This window comes from Lithobates pipiens, unplaced genomic scaffold (assembly GCF_037356315.1).
Source record: "Lithobates pipiens isolate NorthernLeopardFrog02 unplaced genomic scaffold, aLitPip1_a1.2 Scaffold_10, whole genome shotgun sequence".
In the NCBI taxonomy this organism is placed as follows: Eukaryota; Metazoa; Chordata; class Amphibia; order Anura; family Ranidae; genus Lithobates; species Lithobates pipiens.
The window spans coordinates 70,078,835-70,101,266 of record NW_027507686.1 but is presented as its reverse complement, the minus strand read 5'-3'; the positions used below and the strand labels follow the sequence as shown (position 1 = coordinate 70,101,266).

At 42.4% G+C, this 22,432-nt stretch overlaps 1 protein-coding gene across 1 annotated transcript in view; it reads left to right on the top strand.

Moving 5' to 3' along the window:
* Window positions 1-21,729, top strand: part of NXF1 (nuclear RNA export factor 1) — an 88,287-nt gene extending 66,558 nt beyond the window's left edge. Inside the window, exons 14-21 of the mRNA XM_077455831.1 lie at window positions 1,923-2,033; window positions 2,131-2,198; window positions 2,280-2,395; window positions 5,043-5,082; window positions 5,950-6,025; window positions 14,284-14,466; window positions 17,756-17,816; window positions 17,913-21,729. Of these exons, the coding sequence (XP_077311957.1) occupies window positions 1,923-2,033; window positions 2,131-2,198; window positions 2,280-2,395; window positions 5,043-5,082; window positions 5,950-6,025; window positions 14,284-14,466; window positions 17,756-17,816; window positions 17,913-17,951 (694 nt within the window). The 3' untranslated portion in view covers window positions 17,952-21,729. The remainder of the gene's footprint in view (window positions 1-1,922; window positions 2,034-2,130; window positions 2,199-2,279; window positions 2,396-5,042; window positions 5,083-5,949; window positions 6,026-14,283; window positions 14,467-17,755; window positions 17,817-17,912) is intronic.
* The last annotated feature ends 703 nt before the right edge of the window (window positions 21,730-22,432 follow it).

Genomic DNA, 22,432 nt, shown 5'->3' with positions numbered 1-22,432 from the left:
TGCATTAAAGAATAAGTTTGTGTAAAAAAAAACTGTTTGCTTTTAGAACCACTTTAATGAACTCAAAAATGATCAAGCCCTGCTAGAAAGTATAGAGAACATACGGAGGGTAAAATAAGTATTGAACACCTTACCATTTTTCTAGGTAAATATATTGACATGAAATAAAAAATAATAAAAGCATTGACACGGATTGAACGCATAAAGAAAGGGAGGTGCAAAAAGGCACACAAGCCAAGACACCAGCTGAAATCTATCAGTAATTAGAAAGCAATACTTCCCCTTGTCAGTGCAAATTAATAACAGCTGGTTCAGTCTCAACTGATGGCCTATAAAAAGGTCTTTCATACCAATGTGTCACACAAACATCTCATGATGGGTAAAAGTATTTCTACACTGAATGTTCCAGTGAGCACTGTTGGGACAATACTCCAGAAGTAGAATATAATTCGCCATGAACTGGCCACGACCAGGTGCTCCTCACAAGATTTCTGACAGGAGTAAAAAGAATTATCCGAAGCATTGCCCAAGAGCCAAGGACCACTTCTGCAGAGCTTCAGAAAGATCTGGAATTGGCAGGTACAATTGTTTCAAAGAAAACAATAAGTAATGCACTTAACCGCCATGGACTGTATGCACGCGCACTACGCAAGACTCCATTGCTGAAGAAAAATCGTTTTTGGAAGCTCATTTAAAGTTTGCTGCACAACATTTAGACAAGCCTGTGAAATAATGGGAGAATATAGTCTGGTCAGATGAGACTAAAGTTGATGCCGTAACATAATACACACCATGTTTGGTGGTCAAATGGCACTGCACATCCACCTCAAAACACCCCCTTATTAACTGAAGTTTTGAGGTGGCAACACAATGGTTTGGAGCTGCTTTTAAGCATCTGGTATTGGCAAATTTCCTGTCATTGAGGGAAGGATGAATGGAAAAATGTACTCTATTCTCGATAAAAATCTGCTACCATCTAGCAGGATGATGAAGATAAAACAAGGTTGAACATTTCATCAAGACAATGACCCCAAACACACAGCCAAGAAAACTCTCAATTGTTTTCAAAGAAAGGCCCAGCCAATCACCTGACTTAAATCTAATAGAAAATCTATATCAAGAACTATAGATCAGAGTTCATAGAAGAGGCGCACAGAACCTTTAAGATTTGAAGACTGTGTGGAAGAATGGGCCAAAATCACACCTGAGCAATTCATGCAGCTAGTTTCTCTATACAGGAAGCGTCTTGAAGCTGTCATTACCAACAAAGGATTTTGTAGGAAGTATTAAATACATTTCAGGTAGTGTTTAATGCTTTTTCCCTGCGTCATTCCATTTTATTACACCTAATTTAATTTCTGAAATTATTGGTTTTGGTTTCTTTGTGTTGGTTTTTACCGACATGTGGACAAAAATTTATGTCAATAGCACCTTTTAGAAATATATTTACATAGGAAAATGGTGACCTGTTCGGTACTTTTTACCCGCTGTATCTACAAAAGTTTTTGTCCAATTAACAAAGATCTTTGTTGCATACATTTGCTAATGTATAAAGCCATACCACCACATCAAAATGCCTTTCCAAAGTGCGTTCCTGCTTTTAATCACTTTACACGTGTTTGCTTTTATTCTGTACTTCTGAGGTAGATTGTGCAGAAATTGTATTATATTGTAATGCAGCTGCATTGGTTGTTTTTATTTTTGCATTTTTCATTTTTTTTTTTCTTTTTAAATCTTCATCTACCTGACCTTCATAAGTTTCCCCTGAATTATTTGTATTAAAAAAAAAAAAAATGTGTGTCAGAAATACTTGTGCAATAATTACAGCCCTAGTTTGCAGTTGTCGTGTAGCTGTGTTTTTTATTTATTTATTTTTCTTTGCCTGACTATGTTTTGAATAGAGTATTTATTTACTTCTGCAGATATTATGCTATCTTTGATGGTGAAGATCGCCAAGGCCTGCTAAATTTTTATCACGATGAAGCTTGCTGCTCTCTTAGCATTCCAAATGTATCCGGGCAGAACCCTGCCAGGTGTGTAGCACTCTTTCCAAACTCTAGGAATAACTAATGGACACACTCTCACACACCAAGTTTCATATCTTTTAATATGATGTATGTATTGCCACAGGAGCAGTCTGGGAGATTACTTTGCTAACAGCAGGAATTTAAAGAGACTACGAGAACCCCGAGATCTCAGTAAGTGTATTCTCGTAAGCAAAGTTGATATTTTACTTATGAGATGTTCTATTTCTGAATTATTTGCCTTCTCTTTCTCAGCACTTCGATTGAAACTTCTCAAGCACAAACGTCTCAATGTTGTTAGCTTCTTGAATGAACTTCCACGGACCCAGCATGATCTGAACTCCTTTGTTGTGGATGTTACTACCGAGACTGTGAGTGTGTAAACTTCACTAATCTAATGCTGAATCTGAGGTTTTCCACATTCACTCACATTTTATTATTTCTAAAGTGTACTGTATATTTTGGCAAATGGTGTTTTTTGTACTTTACATGTATGTTACCTTTAACATTTCTCTTTCCTGATATGTCTGTTACCGTGTACTTGTATGAAAAATGTATCATGTTCTCTTTGCATTGCTTCATTTGTGAGAAATACCTGATAATCTTGTCTGTCCCCCTGCTTTACTATTTCAAACAGAGCCAGCATGCTCAGTTTGCAATATCAAATGGGGTCCTGCAATTGGTCCCCCCCCCCCCCAATTACATGCATATACAGTATGTACGCAAATGCATACACCTTCATACATAAACGCTTAACCACCCTAATACTGCGGCATAGCCGGAAGATGGCTAAAGCATGGCTCTCTTGTTCTAGGAGGGTGTCCATGGATGTCCTCCCAGAACACGTCTCCTGCGTGCCTCAACGGGTGCACTCTGACCACTGTCTCCTTTCAACACAGCTGATAACAGATCAAGGTAAAGGGCCAATCACAGCAGTTCTTTTCCATGTGATCAGCTGTGTCCAATCACAGCTGATCACATATAAGCAAGCTTGACGAGTATCACTATGTGAGGAAAGGAGAGCAGATAATCAACAAGGCTGACAGGGCACATTTACACTGATAATTTGTGAGGAAAGGAGAGCAGATAATCAACAAGGCTGACAGGGCACTGATCATCAGTGCAGCCCCATCAGTGCATTAGTTTAGCAATAAATAAACAGTGCTGATTAAATGCTATCAAACGAAAGCTCTGTTTTAATTTAAAATAATGATAAAGATTTAAAAAGTGTCACTGCGCTGAAAGATCAAAATTGGCCTAAGCACGGAGGGTGTGAATGTGCCCAGTATTGAAGTGGATAAATACAGGTTTGGTATTGCTGGGCACACTGGAATAAGACCAATAATTCTTGGGCCATTATTCATAGTTAACACTGAACTGATGGCCTGTTAAAAGCCTTTGCGCCACCATCTGTGGAACTTTTTTGAGTATGCTGACACTTCACAGGTTCACACAATTTAAAGGCTTGAAATGTTTAGTATCTATTTAGTCAACACAACTTCTTCGTCTTTTACATTTTACCAAAAATGGGTTGATATACTATTTTTGTTCCTTGAAATTTAAGTGCATTTTTTACAGAATTAGGTGTTTGATAAACATACACTAATGTCATAGGACATAAAGCCAAATTTAAATTGCCACCATTAAAAAAAAAAAAAAAAAAGAAGCTAATTATCACTAATATGAACAGAAGTAGAAATTTTCATATAAATCCATTAAACATAGCTTTGCTGCTTGCACCATAAAGTGGTTTCACTCTACCCCTCAGTAAATCATGCATCGAAAGATGCCATGCAACCCACAAACCTTCACTATAAATGAATAATAATCATCCGCTAAATTATGAGTACCACCAAATTATCCATGTATGCCAATATCTCTGTGCACCAATATTTTCTGCAACTGATCACCAGTGCTACTTGTGCATACACATCCCATGAACCATATACACTCTCTTCCAGACTAGATCCTCATGGCTAGTCAAGGGTCTAATGTGCTTTTGCCCCCCTTCCTGGTCTGAAAACAGGATGGCTCCAAATTCACTCCACCAAAGATGGCTCCCACTGTTCAACGGATCCTCCACACACAAGCGTTATTTCATTTATGAAAAAATAGGAACTGATGGTGTACAGAGTACAGTAAAAACATCAATATTTAAAATGACACTCACAAGTGTAATATACATCACATATCAAACACAGGCAGCTCTCTTACCCCCTTCACTGCTGACATCAAGATGATCCCTGTCTGACCCCACTCCATGTCTGTATGCATTACGCCCAATCAACAGGCTTCCCCAGTAAGAATATGCATTTGGATGAGTTGGAATATTTTTTTTATCATTTTCAATCCATGATAATGTTGTATGGAACACTTGGTAAATTCTGAAGCAAAAATTTGATTTTTTTTTAAAATGTTGAAAATGGGAAAACAAGCACTAAAAATCTGTGTGTATGGCTAGCATACAATTACCAACTTAAGCATTCTGTTGAGTCATAAATGGAATGCCAATGTACCACAAAGGATAAAATAAAACATACATGATTCTTTCTTAGGAGAACAGTGCACCACAACCCACAATATATGCATTGTGGTGCGATGCATTGGGCTGTACTGTAAATTATATTGACAATGAGGGGGGAATGCACCGCACACAGAGCAGGTGTATTTCCTCTTTTGTGGTCACGCACAGTTAAGTGTGCATTGCCACAATAAACGTGTGTTAATGGGGCCCTTCAGACTTTACATGATTTTGCCCATGCAATATCCTCAGCAATACCACAGTCTATCTTGATGGGTTTCTTTAGCATCCGAGAGCATGTTAATCTAGTAAAATCTCATTTGGATTTACCTTAAAATATGTAGTGTGATTGCCTTATTTAAGTAGTTCTTCGCACTATAGTCAGATAATTTTACATACTTAAACCTCAAACCCCAGTCAAGTGTGAAATGTTCCTGTGATGCTCCATTTTTCTGCCTTTTTTTTATTCTCACAGAGATATTTTATTTATTTTGCAGAACACCTTACTTTGCTTTGTGGTTAATGGAGTGTTTAAAGGTGAGTGTTAATACTGTAAATGACTATTAACAGCATAGTCTAAAACAACCTCCTTTTCTAAAGGATGCTGTCTTGTTTATGTGGCTCACTGTCTTTCATAATAGGTCATTAATTAATATAGGAACAATTTGCAATCTATAATATAGTGTGATGCAGAAGTATTGAAGGGAAAAATATAGCCGCAAGTACCTATGTATTTTATATCTGGTTTCTGCTCTCCTAATAATAAAATACAACCCTACCAGGTCACTTCACCTACTGCTGCTGCTTTTGCTGGCCCCTCATACATTTCTTCACCCTGTGCCTTTCTGCAGCCCCCAACCCCCCCCCCCCCCCCCCCCCACACTGCCTCCAGCTTCACTAATGGCAGCCTAACTTCTGTCTACCTCCTGCTTTTGCAATGCCATCCTTTCTAAAACAACAAAGATGTCTTGAGGGTATAACCCAGTGATGATATCCAGCTGTGTTGGGCTGACACTGCCAGGTTGTCCAGAGCTTTGGCCAAGACTCCCCACCACATATTCATATCATATATATATTTATACATACTGATTGTTTTACACAGATTAGAACCCTGAATCGGGGCCCTGTCCTACAGCCAGTCAACACAAATGTAGTAGCGTCTACTGAATGTTTCTTCACTCCCATTCTCCCAAAACAATGAAGACATTATTATATTGAGAGTCTGGTGCATGCTTGCTGCCTATTACTTTTTCTCTTAACCTTGGAGTACTGTTGCAGTTCTCATTGGGTTTTGTGACATGCAGAGAAGTTCATTTTACATAGAGAGTAATAGCCATGTCTGTATACAGATCACTGCGATTTATGATTGCCAATAGTGAGTTGGTGTGGTTTTTTGTTTTTCAGTTGAGGGGCAATCCAATGATCCTGTACGTGCTTTCACTCGGGTATTTATAGCAGTGCCAGGAAATGAAGCAGTGGGGTAAGTGTGACTCAACAGCATATTGGACACAGTATACAAACAGATTAGCTGGTCTTGTCTATACAGTATTTTATAATTTGTAAAATCCTTTTCTTCAGTAGTTCATTGAAGAACACAGCTCTTGCTCCACGTGTGGTTTTCTTTATACATGGTCAACCTGTTGCCACCGTTAATGTTCTTTGTAAGGTTGCCTTCCGTTTCTAGGGTCTTCTCAATGGTTGTTACTCCTGAGCTTGTACTGTACATGCAGGGAAGGGCAAAGCTATTAAATGAAGCTGAGCACTATTGCTTTGCATATTGTCCAACTTCCCCAAAGTAGCAGCTATATCTATACGAGTCCTGTGTCTACCAATGAGCTATTGGAGAAAAAGAATTTGCAATGTACACAAAAAAACAATTTATGTATTTTCACTCTGATTTTTGAGGAAGACTCTCTATTTGCTGCTGCTATCTGGCCCCAATGTCCTCCAGTTTTAAAGTGCTTGGGCTCTGCTAGACTGGATGTTGGTAGGCTTAGCCTGGAAGTTACCTTTGAGCACTGGGCTCGGCATAAGGCACTTTTCTTTCGTTCATTGACGGACACAGCATCTTCATCTTAACCTTAGGGCAGGGCTCGACAAACCCCGGGCGCCAGGTTGCATTTGCGACTAGAATTCGCGTCCTGGCGCCTGGGGCAACACAGCTGGGGTATCCTGTCTCCGTGTGGACCCCGAACTCCGCCGTGCGATTGCATCGGGCCGCGGCGGCCAGTAATTGAGGCTGCGGCGGCCAGTAATTGAGGCTGCGGCGGCCAGTAATTGAGGCCGCGGCTTTGCGGCCTTCTAAAGTCTTTCCGTAGTCTGGCGCCATCTTGTGGTGGATGTTGAAATTACAACCCATCCAATAATGCTAATCCTAATGGAGCTTCAAAGCCCTGCCTGGCGCCTTTTGCCCAACGATGAGTGTGGTGGCTGGTAAATAGCTATATATATATATATATATATATATATATATATATATATATATATATATATATATATATATATATATATATATATATTTTTTTTTTTTTTTCCATAATGGCTTTTATTTTATTTTTTATTTTTTGAAAGTGAAAAAAAAAATTATTATTTGTAATCTTACCTGTTTGGCCCCTTTCACAAGGGCTGTCTGATCAGGTTCACCTGTCAGTTTTTCAGGCGGACCTGATCGAACCCTTAGCAGGGATATGGCAGTAAATAAGCGGGAATATGGCGGAAATAAAAGAAGTCACATTCTTTTGTTAACCACTTCGTGTCCGCGCTATAGACGAAAGATGTCTACAGCGCGGACACCAATTGCCGGGGGGGGGGGGGTGTCCCTTGACATCCTCCTGTTTACTTCCCCTCTGCACGCCGCCATGGGCGCGCATCGGGCCGTGTGTTGGCCGTGTCCCTTGGATACAGCCACTCACAGATCATGCTAAATGGCCAATCACAGCGGCCATTTAGCACTCGAGCGGTGTGTCCAATGAGAGGTGATCTCGTATGTGGGGGCTGGGGGCTATCTTCCTCTCACTCGTCTCCATGTCAGGCCAGGGACAGGTCCAGATCGCCGTCATGGACCTGGCTCCTAGATTCCAAGCAAATCAACCCCTGCCTTAGGGTTATATCGTCCCTTCAGGAGAGGACTAGGCAGAACATGTTCAGAACAGCAAAACTGCACTACTGGCTATAACTCCTCAAACTGCATCCAGCAGCACATTTTTTTTCTGCCTAGTGTAGTAGAAAGACCTGGCTTCCAGTGGGACCATTGGTCCTGGGAATTTTTTATTTTTTATGCATTTTTGATTCCTGTGATTTACAATCAACAGCCGTGCTGGAGAACAGGCTGGATAATATAGATCCTGGTAGTCTCCCCAGCCTGGCCATCGAGCGTGAGCAGACCTTAGCTACACACTGGGTCAGCCACGACATGCCCAGTCTGATCCAGGGACAGCCGGTGAGCTATATAGTTACATGGTAAGGTTGAATAAAGACACCAGTCCATCCAGTTCAACCTGAGTGAGTGTCTACAATTGTCCCTATCCCTGTACATTGCACACTCACATCAGTCCCTCCCCTCAAGGAGCCCACAATCCAAGGTCCCCATTCGTATACTAGAGCCAATTTTGGACAGAAGCCAAATAACCTACCTGCATGTCTTTGGAGTGTGGGAGGAAACCGGCCCGGAGGAAACCCACACAGGCACAGGGAGAACATGCAAACTCCAGGCAGGTAGTGTCGTGGTTGGGATTTGAACCAGTAACCCTTCTTACTGCTAGGCGAGAGTGCTAACCACTACACTACTGTGCTGTCCACACACCACTGTGCTGCCCACAACATGCTCCGGGGCACACATATGACCGGGCTACTGCTGTCCGTGTCACAGTGTGCCGTGGCCGACAGCCACCCCACCCCGTACTGCTTGGGTGATGGGTCTGTTCGTGGAATGCGTCCAACAGTCCCGGCAGGAGGGGTAAGTATGGTTCCACCTGTCTCGGCAGGATGGAGCAGCTGGGCATTCCCTGGGAGGTTGACTAGGGGGTCTCTCACTCTCCGTGTCCCCTTCCCTCCTCCCCATGCTATGGGTCGCTGTGTGACTGGGCATATGGGGGTGCGGTGCACGTACCTGGCCAGGCGGTTGCGCTCGGTGTTGGCGGACTGCTCGTCCTCTTCCCTGTTTTCTGTACCATGGTGGGATGTTTCTACAACCGCATGCTTTTTACACAGAACACCTTGTGGCAGACACAGGGGAGAGCGAATAGCAGCTGTCGGGGGGGGGGGGGGGGGGGGCCTCAGTCTGTAGCAGTTAGGAAGGTGGGCATTTTGTCTTGCCTTAGGTCCCTAAGTGGTGACAGGCGAGTGTAGTTCAGCATGGCGTCAGAAGCTGGCGCTTCTTCCCCAGACATCTGTTATGGCAACTGGTTCCCCTCTGTTGGTGGTCCTGGAGTCCTATGTTGCCAGGGTGGAAGCGGTGTGTGGGTGCAGGGGACAGGGTAAAAAAACTCCCCCTTCCCCCACCGTCTTCTGGGGAAAGCTCTGATTCAGACTTTGGTCCCACTGTGGCAGGTGGCCCCTGTTCTGACATTTCAGAGGATGCAGACCAGGACCATTCAGACAGTGAGAATGACTGTGTGCCCGGGTCAGCGCAGGAAAAAGCGCTTTTAGGAGCACTTATCACAGCAGTGCGGGATACCCTAAAGATGGAGGATACGGCGGGGGCATCTACAGGGGTGTCAGTCCCTTTTTGGGTCCCACAAGCCGTCCCGAATGGCTAAGGTGTTTTTTACCTAACTTATTTTGATAAGTTTATTTACAAGGAGTGGGGAAGCCCACTGCGTGCCTCTTCAGTCCAGAAACGCATGGCGGTGCGTTACCCCTTTGAGGAGAGTTTCCTGAAGAAATGGACATCTCTGATCGCAGTACCACAAGGTGCCTGCTGAGGGACAAAAGCATCCCTGGTTTTGCAAGCCAAACAAGCCTGCGAACAAATCTGTTGACTCATGAAGGTTTGCCCCAGCCCGATTCTCGGGAGGGTCGCCTTCGGGAGTTTGCAGCTCGGAGGACCTCCCTACTTTCCGACCAGTGGGTCTGCGAACTGGTTTCATCAGGATACAAGATAGTTTCTTGTCCGCCAAACAGATTTTTTCCCCTCCAACCTTCATCTTCTTCCAACTCGTCGGGAAGCTCTGTTTGGGGCAGTACAGGACCTGCTGCTGCGCGGGGTGATATTGCCTGTGCCGATACTGGAAAGGCTTCAGGGATTCTACTCCAATCTGTTTGTAGTCCCAAAGAAGGAAAGGGTCCATCTGGTCCTGGATCTCAAGGCCCTCAGCAGCTTTGTGAAAGTACAAAGGTTCAGGATGGAATCAGTTTGCTCCGTGGTTGCGGGACTCCATCAGGGGGATTTCCTGACGTCCTTGGACATCAAGGACGCATACTTGCATGCCCCCATATGCGTCAAGCATCGGAGGTTTCTGTGAATTACGATCGGGGACGACCACTACCAAATTGTAGCTCTCCCTTTTGGCCTGGCATCGGCACCAAGGGTCTTCACCAATGTGCTAGCCCCATTTCTGGCTTTGCGAAGGCAGCGAGGGATCGCAATCATGAGTTACCTGGACGACCTCCTCCTGAGAGCAGCTTCCGCCTCAGAATTAAGGGAGGATGTGGCAATCACCATGTAAACTCTTTGGGAGTTTGGTTGGGTACTGAACCTCCAGAAATTGGTGTTGGGGCCGACTCAACGCCTGGAGTACCTGGGCTTGCTTCTGGACTCCTCAGAGGCGAGTCTTTCTCCCTTCGGATAAGCTGCGGTGAAGTTGTTGGTGTCCCGCAGGTGGTCGTTACTGCATTTTTGCATGCGAGTCCTGGGTCTCATTTGAGGCGGTACCGTATGCTCAATTCCACACTTGAGTCTTGCAAAAGGAGATCCGGTCCAAATGGGACAAATCTGTTATCCCTGGATTGTCAAATTTGGGGGAGCCAGCTAATCAGGGATTCCCTGCTCTGGTGGCTGAGGTCGCCAGCCCTTCGGTCCAGTAAGTCGTTCCTTCCTCTTCTTTTTGACCTTGATCACATGGGACGCCAGCCAGACCAGTTGGGGGGGGGGGGGGGGGGGATTTGGGGCATACAGTCAGCCCAGGGATGCTGGACGCAGGAAGAATCCTGCCTGCCAATCAATTTGCTGGAGCTTCGGGCGATCAGGCGGTGCCTCCCCACATGATCACAGAGGCTGCAGGGGTGTCCGGTCAGGATCCAGTCGGACAACGCCACGGCGGGGGTGTATGTCAATCATCAAGGAGGAACAAGGAGCTCAGCTGCAGCACTGGAGGTCGCTCACATCCTGCGGTGGGCAGAGAGGCGCATACTGGCTCTGTTAGCCGTGTACATTCCGGGAGAGTAGAAAACTGGCAAGCAAACTACCTAAGTTGTCAGATGCTGGATCAAGAAGTATCGGCGCTGCATCTGGATGTATTTTGGCTCCTTTTGCCTAAGGTGGGGCATGTCAGATGTGGATCTCCTGGCTTCTCAACTCAATCGGAAGGTACAGAGGTTTGTGGCCAGGTCAAAAGTTCCCTGGGCGGACGCGGCAGACCCATTGGTGGGTGTTATCGGCTGATTTATGCCTTCCCACCACTCAAACGTCTATCACGTCTGCTTCATAGAGTGGGGGCTGAGGGGATTCTGGTGATTCTGATTGGCCTCGGCGTCCATAGTACGCAAACATAGTACAAATGGTGGCAGATGTTCTTTGGCGGCTGCCGATGCGAGAGGACCTTCTGTCGCAAGGTCCAATACTTCATCCTGCTTTACAGTCGCTGCCTTTAACTACATGGCTGTTGAAAGCCAGGTGCTAAGGGACTGAGGTCTGTCTGATTTGGTAATCTCCACTATGCTGAGGGCACGGAAGGCATCTTCTCTGAAGATTGATCATCGTACGTGGAAGGCCTACATCTCCATGTTTGAGGCGATGGGGTGGCGTCCACGCACATACTCAGTTTCCAGGATCCTGCTGTTTTTGCATCGAGGAGTGGATCAGAAACTTGCATTAAGCACCATTAAGGGGCAGATAACAGCTTTGGCTGTCTCTTTTTGGCGACTCATTCATTGGTTAATACGTTTGTTCAGGGGGTTTGACATGTGGTCCCTCCGGTTCGACCACTGCTGCCTCCGTGGGATTTGAATCTGGTGCCCTTGGTGCTTCAGAAACCGCCGTTTGAAAACATTAGGGAGATCCCATTATTAACACTCACTCCGAAAGTAGACTTTCTAGTGGCTATTACATCTGCCAGGAGGGTTTCTCAGTTGGCGGCCTTGTCATACAAGTCTCCCTACTTGGTCCTCCACAAGGATAAGGCGGTGCTACGTCTGCAGCCTTCGTTTCTTCCAAAGGTTGTTTTGGCCTTTCATCTAAATGGGGACATTGTGCTTCCGTCCTCATGTCCTCGGCCGTCACACCCCAAAGAGGTTGCTTTGCATTCCTTGGACGTGGTCCAGGCTCTTGGGGTGTATCTGTCTGCTACGGCTCCTTTTCGGTGGTCGGACTCGCTGTTTGTATTGATGGCTGGTCCGAAGAAGGGCCTGGCGGTCTCGTCGGCCACCATTTCTCAGTGGATCAGACAGATGGTGGTTCAGGCTTATGCCTTAAGGGGGCGAGCGCCCCCCCTTCCCTGTCACGGCACATTCTACCAGGGCAATTGGTGCCTCCTGGGATTTCCGACATCAAGCGTCCGTTTCCCATGAGTGTAAGGCGGCGACCTGGTCGTCCATTCACACTTTCACTAAATTTTACAAGGTTGATGTGAGCGCATCTTCGGGTGCTTGCTTCGGCCGCAAGGTTTTGCAGGCAGCTGTTTAAGGTTGCAACTCCTCCGTTGAGGAGCTCTGGTTGTTATGGGTGGAGTTAACTTGCTGTTCCCACCCCTCGTTTTTTTGACACTGCTTGGGGATGTCCCTAAGGTCAAGATGAAGATGCTGTGTTCGTCAATGAACGAAAGAGAAAATAGGATTTTTGTACTCACTGTAAATTCTTTTTCTCTGAAGTTCATTGACGGACACAGCACCCACCCCTCCTATTTTGTACTGCTTTTTGATAAACTGAGCTGCTGGATGCAGTGTGAGGGGTTATAGCCAGTAGGACCGCCCCCTGGGCAGTACTGTGCAGTTTTGCTGTTTTTAACATGTTCTGCCTAGTCCTCCCCTGAAGGGACGTAGTATTTCAAGCACCTTTGCATTAAAAGCACCAGAAAGGCTCAAGAAAAAGGCTTCTCTTGAAAATCAATTAATGTTTTCACACTGGGGGCGGTGCACTTCATTACGGTGAAAAAAATCCTGCTTGCAGCATCTTTTGGGGAGCTATTTAAACTGCACCAAAAATCCTCCTTCCCATTGAAATGAATGGGAACCACATCAAAAACACCCCCACTAAGCGTTTTTGGTGCTGTTTTTGAGTCGCATGTCCTTTAAAAAAAAAAAAAAAAACGCACTACAAATACTCTCAGTTAAAGCATAGGGTTTTACTGGCAGTTTTGATGTGTGAAAGTGCCCCTAGAGCACTTTCTGGGTCCAGAGCCACTGCCCTTGCATCAGAATTTGTTCTTAAGACTTGCTTTTTGAGTAGGCTGATTGCCAGGAGCTACCTCATTTGTTTGGGTTGTTTGACGCCTGTAAATAAAATTACAATAAATAAAAAGCCCTGTGTTGTCAGTTTAGACTACAGAACAGGTTAATGCTGTGAACCTTTGCCCTATTTCCAGCTCTTCAGCATCGAAGGTATCTTACCTGCTGCTGCTCATGTAATTGCCGATTAAACATGGAATTACAATCTTTGCTGCTTGCAACCACTTACAGCCATGTGACCCACACAGCGTATTTGGTTTCATGAGCTCCTGAAGACTTTCCTTGTATCCTAAACCATATGCTTAATTGCCACATGGTCCCAGCTTGTCTGATTATAAACAAGGTGACAGTCCTGCTTTTCCAGGTTCCCCCAGCTCACACTCTACTAATAGCTCCAGTGCTGCTTGCTCGCCTCCTTCCTTCCCTTCCTCTGTTTTTAAAAGGATGGCCTCGCAATGTACACTATACAACACCACACTGCTTTACATTTATTGGTCATCTCATTGATTATATGGTACAAAACCACTAGGTTTGGCTCTGTACCCTGTGTCTGTGGACTGCTCAATTTACAGCCAATGGGTGCACTTGCCACTCGAGAGAGAGAGAAAGCAGAGAAATACTGGCAACAAAACCACTTTGACAGTCCCAAACCACTAACTGCACCCGTGCAGCTAAATGGGCTCCTATAGGATGCTGAATAGTAGAGCGGGACATAGGAGAATCATGAAGTGTGGGATGGGACATATGGACAGGGAGAGACATGCTGCTGTTGGCATTGCTTTCTGTAGGACTCCAAAGGGATGGCATGGTACCCCTGATGGCAGTGGTGACTGGTCTTCAGGGCATGACATTGCTACCTCTTTGGTGTCAGAATGCTACAAGGACAACATACGTATCCCAGACTTCCCAGATGCTGATATGCAAACTCACAAAACAATAGGTTTCATGGGCATTACACAACGCAATTTCAACAACTAAAGACCTTCAGTTGTTGCCGTTCTTCTGTCTAATGCCTTCAAATCTACAATTGGAGCAGTGAGCACTTGGAAAATGTTTAAATATTATGCTTTGTGACGTCTTTCCACTACTTACGTATGTAAAGTTGATTTTTAACCTAAATGTACCCTTCTATTCTAGGCTTCTTTTGGTAAATGATCAACAATTCATAAGGAATGCAAGTACAGATGAGATACGCAAAGCCTTTGCCACACCAGCTCCAACTCCATCAAGTAGCCCTGTGCCTGTGGTACCCCCTGTACCCCAGGACATGGTGCTGGCATTCAGTCAACACTCTGGCATGAATCTTGAGTGGTCTCAGAAGTAAGTAATTCAGGTGGATGTGGAGGTTTTGGGTATTTTGCATGCTTTTCTGAAACTGTACAATTATGTTCCCTCTACAGGGTAAAAATTCACGTGTATGTTATGTTTTCCAGTTTTTATTTGTATTTTTTCTCCCTTTTTTTTTTTTTTTTTAACCCTTTGGCTGACCAGGTCCATATGCTGTACGGACCTGGATTTCTGTGTTCAGACCCTGCTGAACAAACTGAATTTAACCAAAATATTTACCCCCTCCCCGCCTCTACTTCTGCTCACTGTGTCTTTCGCCACTCCACCTGCCTTTGCTGACATCTAAATAGCCCCCAACTCTAATTCTTCCTTACTCTGCTGCTTCATCCACGCTGCTCTGATTTTATTTATATACCTATTCACAGTTCTCAAACCAAAATGGGGGTACAGTAAAACTTTGATAGTGAAAAACTTGGTCTGTGAGTGTTTTGCAAGACTAGCTTTTTTTTTTTTCCAAGAGAGATGCCTCTAAGTGTAGCAATATGGTTACATTTAATGAAGGTACAACATTTAGCAACTCATGTGGTTGATGATTAAAACAGGCACATCCTTAGTATGCAAGCATCCAGGGTAAAGCTGTCCACATAGACCATCCTCTTCACTGCCATCATCCCTTCCATGCTGCGCTTCAAGGCTCTTTCAGATCGCTCTACTGCAGGATAGTCATCCCAGTCACGATTGCAGACTGACAGCGGTGAGAACTGGTGGGTGCGGAGGACGGTCTATGTGGACAACTTTATCCTGGAAGCCTGTATACTTAGATGTGCCTGTTTTAATCATCAGCCATGTGAGTTGCTAAATGTACTTTCATTAAATGTATCCATGTTGCTACACTTCGAGGTGCCTCTCTTCTCTTTTGTTCTCTGTAGCTCCGGCTGGATTTAGCTTCTAATCGCCTTGTGGAGGCGTCCATTTGTGGGTGGACATTTTATAACCAACCTATCACATTGCTATAATCTTTGTATATGGACTATAAACTGAAGGAGTTATGAATAAATGGTTGTGGAACAAATCATCTGAGTTTCCATTATTTCTTATGGGGAAATTTGCTTTGATATGCGAGTGCTTTGGATTACAAGCATGTTTCCGGAATGAATTAGGATTGTAATCTAAGGTTTTAATGTATCTGAAAACATATAAATGCCCAGGTTTTTTCATAGGCTTCCTTCACCAGCAAGACTTTCCAGCCCCTTTTCAGCACACTAGATTCATTTTGCTGTGGGTTCTTAGGACTACCAGTTTTTGTGGCTCTACTATTACCTCTGTGGCATATGTCTGAACTAGCAGCGTTGGCTTGTAAAAAAAAAAGGCTCTGAGCCTCCTTCCCTCCAAAGGTAGCTTCATCCTTTCATCTCAATCAGGACATTGTCCTTCTGCCTCTCTGTCTTGCTCCAATACATCAGAAGGTTTCCCTTCACTGTATGGATGTATCTTGTGCTGTAGGGGTTTATCTAGCAGTCACTACTTCCATTTGAAAGACTGACCTTTTCTGTTATCCCTGATGGTCCCTGTAAAGGGTAATCATTTCTTGGTGATTTAGACAGATCATTATTCATGCATGTAGTCTTGTGGGATGTAGTTAGTTTCCAATTAAAGCTCAAATTATTAGATCTGTGCACCTCCTTAGGCTTTTCCGCATCAGGCACTTGTTTTCTGTTCAAACGTTATACCATGTGTGAATGTTCAGGCCTAATCTGGTGCTAGCTTTGGGATCAAGGTCCTTCAGACAGCTGTTTGAGCTGAAGGTAGTCCCCAGTTAGCTCGTATTGTTAGGTTTGCCTGTTATCATTTTGTTACTGTTGCTCGCTCTTCAGTTGGACTGCTTTTGGGGACATCCCAATTGTCTTAGCATCCTGTGTCCTTTAATAAATCAAAGAAAATTCTTGCCATTTCCAGTGGAATTCAGATAGCAAAAAATAATCCCGACAGGGTCATTCCTTTGAAAAACAATGTTATTTTTAGATCTATTAGGGCTCATTTACACTTGCTTTGGCTTCAACACACATTTAAGCTCCTACTGCTTCAACATGCTTTTTATGATGTGCTTCGATGACGCTTCAGTGGTGCTTCGGTGAAGTGTTGGTGATGCTTCCCTGATGCTGTCTGGATAACTCATGCCTGCAAATTCTCCAAAGCAAAGCTAAAGCTGAATTAAAGCCTCTCAAAAGCTGCAGATGCTTTAAGAAAGCTTTGACATAGACTTCCATAGAGGCTTTGAAGTAAAACGAAAGCAACATGGGGTATACTTTTTGAAGCAAATGCAAGGTGTAAACAGGACAGTAAGCTAACCATTTTATATCAAATATATATAGGTGCATACAAACTAATTCTGAAACTTCAATCAACCAATTGGTTGCACGTAACGCTATTACCAGTGTTACCTTTCAGTAAACACTACCTCACCTCCTAAGTGATCCTATCTGGATCAAAATGTGTTATAGATTACAAACAATAAATTACACAGATCACTATCACTCAGTGAATACTTAAATTTGCATCTAAATTATACACACAGTGACTGGTATAAATAAAAAATGTGAATATAGTCCATCCACCAAAAAATATTAGTAATAATAATAGTAGATTTCCAGATTACAAAAGTCCTTCTATAAGTGCGTGAACAAATCTCCAGTGTTCAAATCACTTTTTACAAAGTGATTTGAACACTGGAGATTTGTTCACGCACTTATAGAAGGACTTTTGTAATCTGGAAATCTACTATTATTATTACTAATATTTTTTGGTGGATGGACTATATTCACATTTTTTATTTATACCAGTCACTGTGTGTATAATTTAGATGCAAATTTAAGTATTCACTGAGTGATAGTGATCTGTGTAATTTATTGTTTGTAATCTATAACACATTTTGATCCAGATAGGATCACTTAGGAGGTGAGGTAGTGTTTACTGAAAGGTAACACTGGTAATAGCGCTACGTGCAACCAATTGGTTGATTGAAGTTTCAGAATTAGTTTGTATGCACCTATATATATATATATTTGATATTCTCTTGGTAAGTGGCAGCTAAGGTGTAGAATTTAGGTAATTTGAGCGCTGTGATGATACACTAGGTAAAGGGATTGTGATTTGTGTATCTTTAGAAATATATAACCATTTTATATAGTGACGGGGGCTTTGACTGGCATTCATAGAGCTTTAACAAAGCATGTCTGAAGCCTTGTTTTGAAGCAAGTATAAACTAGCCCTTACAGTTTCCTTAAAGTACAAGTCTACTTACCCATATTTTCATTTTCTTTAGGTGTCTCCATGACAATGGATGGGACTGGGAACAGTCTGTACAGATTTTTATGAGGCTAAAGGTAAAACTTGTATAGCTGTTTGAATCCACTTGTTTAGCTGTTTGAATCCAGCCCTTACAGTCTTACACTATTAACCTGCAATTTGATATTTTACAGGCTGAGGGAAAGATTCCAGAAATCGCCTTTATCAAGTGATTTTGCCATCATACACGGATCTAGTAGACTGACTCCATAAGGAGCATATCGGCTACAGACTGAAACTTGTGGACATAAGGACGTGTTCAATTCCCTCTGCACTGAGCTATTCACTATTCCATTTTTAATACAGAATGTTTCCAACTACTGAAGAGTCTGCTTGTGGTTTTATGCATTTTTGTGTATATAGGTATGTGTGTATAAATACATACTCCCATATATGCTGTATACCTGAATGTTCGGTCATCACTTGTGCATGCTATGCATTCTGTTATTTATTTGCATTGTGTCCAAATAAGGTTTACAACTCTAGATTTGGATCTTCAATTACACTAGTCTGACAAATTCTCATTTTAATTTACTCCATTTTGGCAGAAGCTTTACATAGATAATCTTTTTTTTTTTTTTTTTTTTTTCCCCTTTCTATCCATTGGAAGTTGGCAAAATGTCATCTGCCACCTGGATTTTAGGACAGCTAGGCATAGGAAGATAGAAGGCAGAAAAATGATAGTAAAAGTTCCTGTTGTAGCCATGCATTTCAGCTTGAACTCGTGTGTGTATAAAACTGTATAATATATTATTATTATTTTTTTTTTTGGGGTTTCAGTGTACATAAATGTATCTCTGTTGAAATATAAAAGTATTTTTATGGGTCCTGCCAAATAGCAACGCATCAACAAAATCGATTCCTGCAGCTTCCTGCTGTGTGGGTGTTTTTTTTTTTTTTTTTTTTCTTGTCATGTCTATAAAGAAAAATAGACTGTGGGAATCAACGTTGTGAAGGAGTTCCTTCAAGCTGACAATACATGGATCAAAATTCAAGCAGTTCAGCAGGGAGTGACCGAATTTCAATCTATGTATAAGCAGAGTGGTTTTACAGAAGTCGATCTACCGCCCTGCCGTTTTTTTCTGGATCGATCAGCTCCACTGGTGGTGAAGTCTCACCGCTGTCAGAATACCAAGGCACATCAGGATTTCCCCAACCACTTTGAATGTGTGGAGGGGGAATCTACTTTTTGGGAATTTTTTTTTTTTTTTATTGTCCAACTCGCTGGTTGAACTAAAAATTAAAAACTAATATAGGGGCTGCTTTAAACTTGTACATTCCTTTGCAGTGCGTTACTGCACTCACTTTGATGTGCCAACGCGTGGCAACGGAAGAAAAAAAAGTCCCTGCAGCATTTTGTAATACAGTCCATCAAAATACAAAGCTTATGTGTTCTGGTGTGCTGCAGTGTGGATGCGTTGCAGGCTGCTCTACTTGTGTGTTGGGTTGCTATCCTAAACGCATGGTATTGTTCATTGTGGTAACCACTTGCATTTTACCATCCGTTACTGCAACGCATAAGTGTAAAGCAAGTCGAAATACACTTTACTTTTTTGATTTATATATCTAAGCGTGTGTATGGATATCTTTTGTGAGATATAGTGCAGTGTGTGTGTGTGTGTGTGTGTGTATATATGTATGTATGTATGTATGTATGTATGTATATATATATATATATATATATATATATATATATATATATATATATATATATATATATATATATATATATATATATATATATATATAATTACATACACACACACATATATATATTTATATGTACTTGGCCAGTGACACTAGGTACAGTGCAAGAATATGCTGGCATTCTATCAACTACAAATATAGATTTTTCAGCTGGTCATTTGGGCTTATTTTAACTATTTGTATAAAAATAATTTTTTTTTTGAAAAGATGGGTCTGATGTATATAAACTGTAGCAGTTGCCCATAGAATATCAGCAAAATTAATTTTTTTGGCATATGTCCTCCAGTCCGTATGAATTTTTTTGCCATGTTATTGCACTAGACCTAGTCCTACTGGTAGTCTTTTCAATACAGTATTTGTATTCTTGTTTACTTTTTATTACATGCATGTGAGCTAGTTTTATTAGACCAGACCCAATTCTCTGGTTACATTTTTTAGTTTTGTTTTTTGTGTTGCTTAATCCGTTTATAATGGGTGAATTATTTAGAAATTGTGTGTTGGAGAATGGTTGTGTAATGCTGGCTGTAGATGGTTCAAATCTCGGTACATTTAGCCTGCCCATACACGGTTCAAATCTCAGCTGGTTTCTACTGAACCGACCAAGTTGATTGATTAACTTGGGTACAACCACCCTGCCGGATTTTACGTGCGATTGCTAGCAGCTAGTATAGCCGCTAGCAAATCTCTGTCTTCTCCCAGTGGGGACGGCTTCCCCTGCCCCACCGCTGGGAGAAGACCATGGCTTGAGGAGTTGGGGGGTCACCCTGTATACACTGTGTGTGTTGATGGGGGAATCGAGAAATTTGTACCGTGTATGGCTTGCCTAAGAAATGAAGCTTGGCAATTGTATTATCTGTTTTTGTGCGTGTGGATGTTGACATAGATTGTGTGTTCTGCAGATACAGATGTTGACTTTTGTTTAACTTTTTGATCATGGTTAATGTTGAAAGAATGGTAGTTAGTGAGTGTGTGTATGTGTTGGGTCTGTGGGTTTTGGGTTGTTACATTTTCATCAATCATATCAAACATGAATTTTCCTATTTATAAGCCTTTTTCCCTAATTCAATAATTTCATAAATTAAAAAAAAGGGGGGGGGGGACCCATTAAGTTATATACACGTCCTTTCTCTGGTAGTCCTTTGGCCTTAATACATTTCCTTCTGAAGATACTATTTCTCTGGTAGTCCTTTGGCCTTAATACTTTGAGCCACTACCAGAAATGGTGCAGATTAGGAATTCTGACTTTCTTATCTGAATACTTATGCTGGTTCAGTGACTCAGAAAGTTTGGAGACCAGAGACAAAAAGGCAACTTCTATTTTCAGGAGCAGGTCATAGTGGCAACTTCTATGTATTTCTAAGTGTAGGTTCCCTTTAGGATGCGTTAATTAAGGAGTGTTCTGAAAGTATAATAATAATTCCAGAATAAGTGTAGGGGAACCACCATGGTTTGTGAGCAGGCAGGTCAGAGGCATTAATAATGCCTTAGGAATTGAGTGATTGGTTGTAGAACATAGATGGGGCAGGTATTGGAGTTGATGTCAGTGTGTGTTGCATGGGTGTGCATTTGGAACACCTGTTCTTTTGGGGGAACAGATGAGGGGGGTGAGTGTTTGTTTGTTTGTGTGTGAGTGTGTGTGTTTGTGTGTGTGTATGATGCTGATAGGGAATTGATCCTATGGGGGTAAGTACTGTGCTCCAAGAATGGGTAGGATGTAGATTTGGTTGATGGTGTATTTAAAAAGCTAATAGTTTTGTCTGTTCTATATTGCTAAGCAGTGAGAATCTAAAATACTGTAGGGTAATTTCTTAGTAGCATGCATATAAGTAGACAAAGGATACAGAAAGGTCTTTCATTCCACAGCGGTGTGCCTCATTTTATAAAGCCTGTGTCATGTCTGACCTTTATTACCCTGATTGATTTGTGTTAGGAGGATGCATAGATGTTGAGGCCTATTGTGTACTTCTCTGTTGCAAAGTGGTTTTAAGTATGCCTTGACAAATTTAACACCTGCAGATTGTCCCTTCAGCACTACAGCCTAATTGGGTATATATGTTTATGTATAAAGTTAAAGAAAATGCTATTTTCTACAACAAAGTGAGACTGTCAGTCCTAACTTCACCATATTTCTCTGACTTGCTTTGTAATTATTTTGATTGTATCTGGAAGGTTATACTGTATGAAGTAAATGAAACTAGTTCACTGTGAATTGATTAATAAAAAATGTGCTCTGTTTTTATAAAACTTTGTATATTTTATTTCATACAATTTTATTCTTCGTGATGTACTACAGTACAGTAAAAGCTGTGAAAAATATTAACAAATGGTGAATATACCATTCACTCTAAAGCAGTGTTTTCACATTAACAGTTGATACTTTCTGAAATTGCAGTTTATTTTGTTGGTTTTTAGAAAATAACGATTAGAGAATGTCTAGAGTTGTGCCACTTTACACTAAATTCCTGAGCAAAGTTATGCCTGTTAGTGTTACTAAACCCAGGACACTGCATTCACTAGATCTGGTCTCCCACAGTACACAGAACATGGAAATGCATTTGTTTTAGTAAATATAAACTGCTAAATACCTTTTTTCTTTTCTTGCATCGGGGACATGGAGCCATAGTAGTTACTATGTGAGTTATAGGGCCACTGATAGGCGATGGACACTGGAACACCCTAAGTCAAGACGTGTACTCCCTATATAACCCCTCCCACTACTGGGAGTCCTCAATTTTTTCGCCACTGTCTAAGGTATAATGTTGTCATGCCTGTGTCACTACTGGGGGCTTTATCGAGCACTCACTGACCTGAAATGGCACAGAAGCCTGTAATTTTCTCCTCTCTGGCCACAACAGATCCTCCAGTAAGAGGGGGGGGCTGCTTCTCTTCCTGTGCCCCCCAGAGAAAGACAGACCTCAACCGCTCAGCGGAGGATTTACACCCCCCC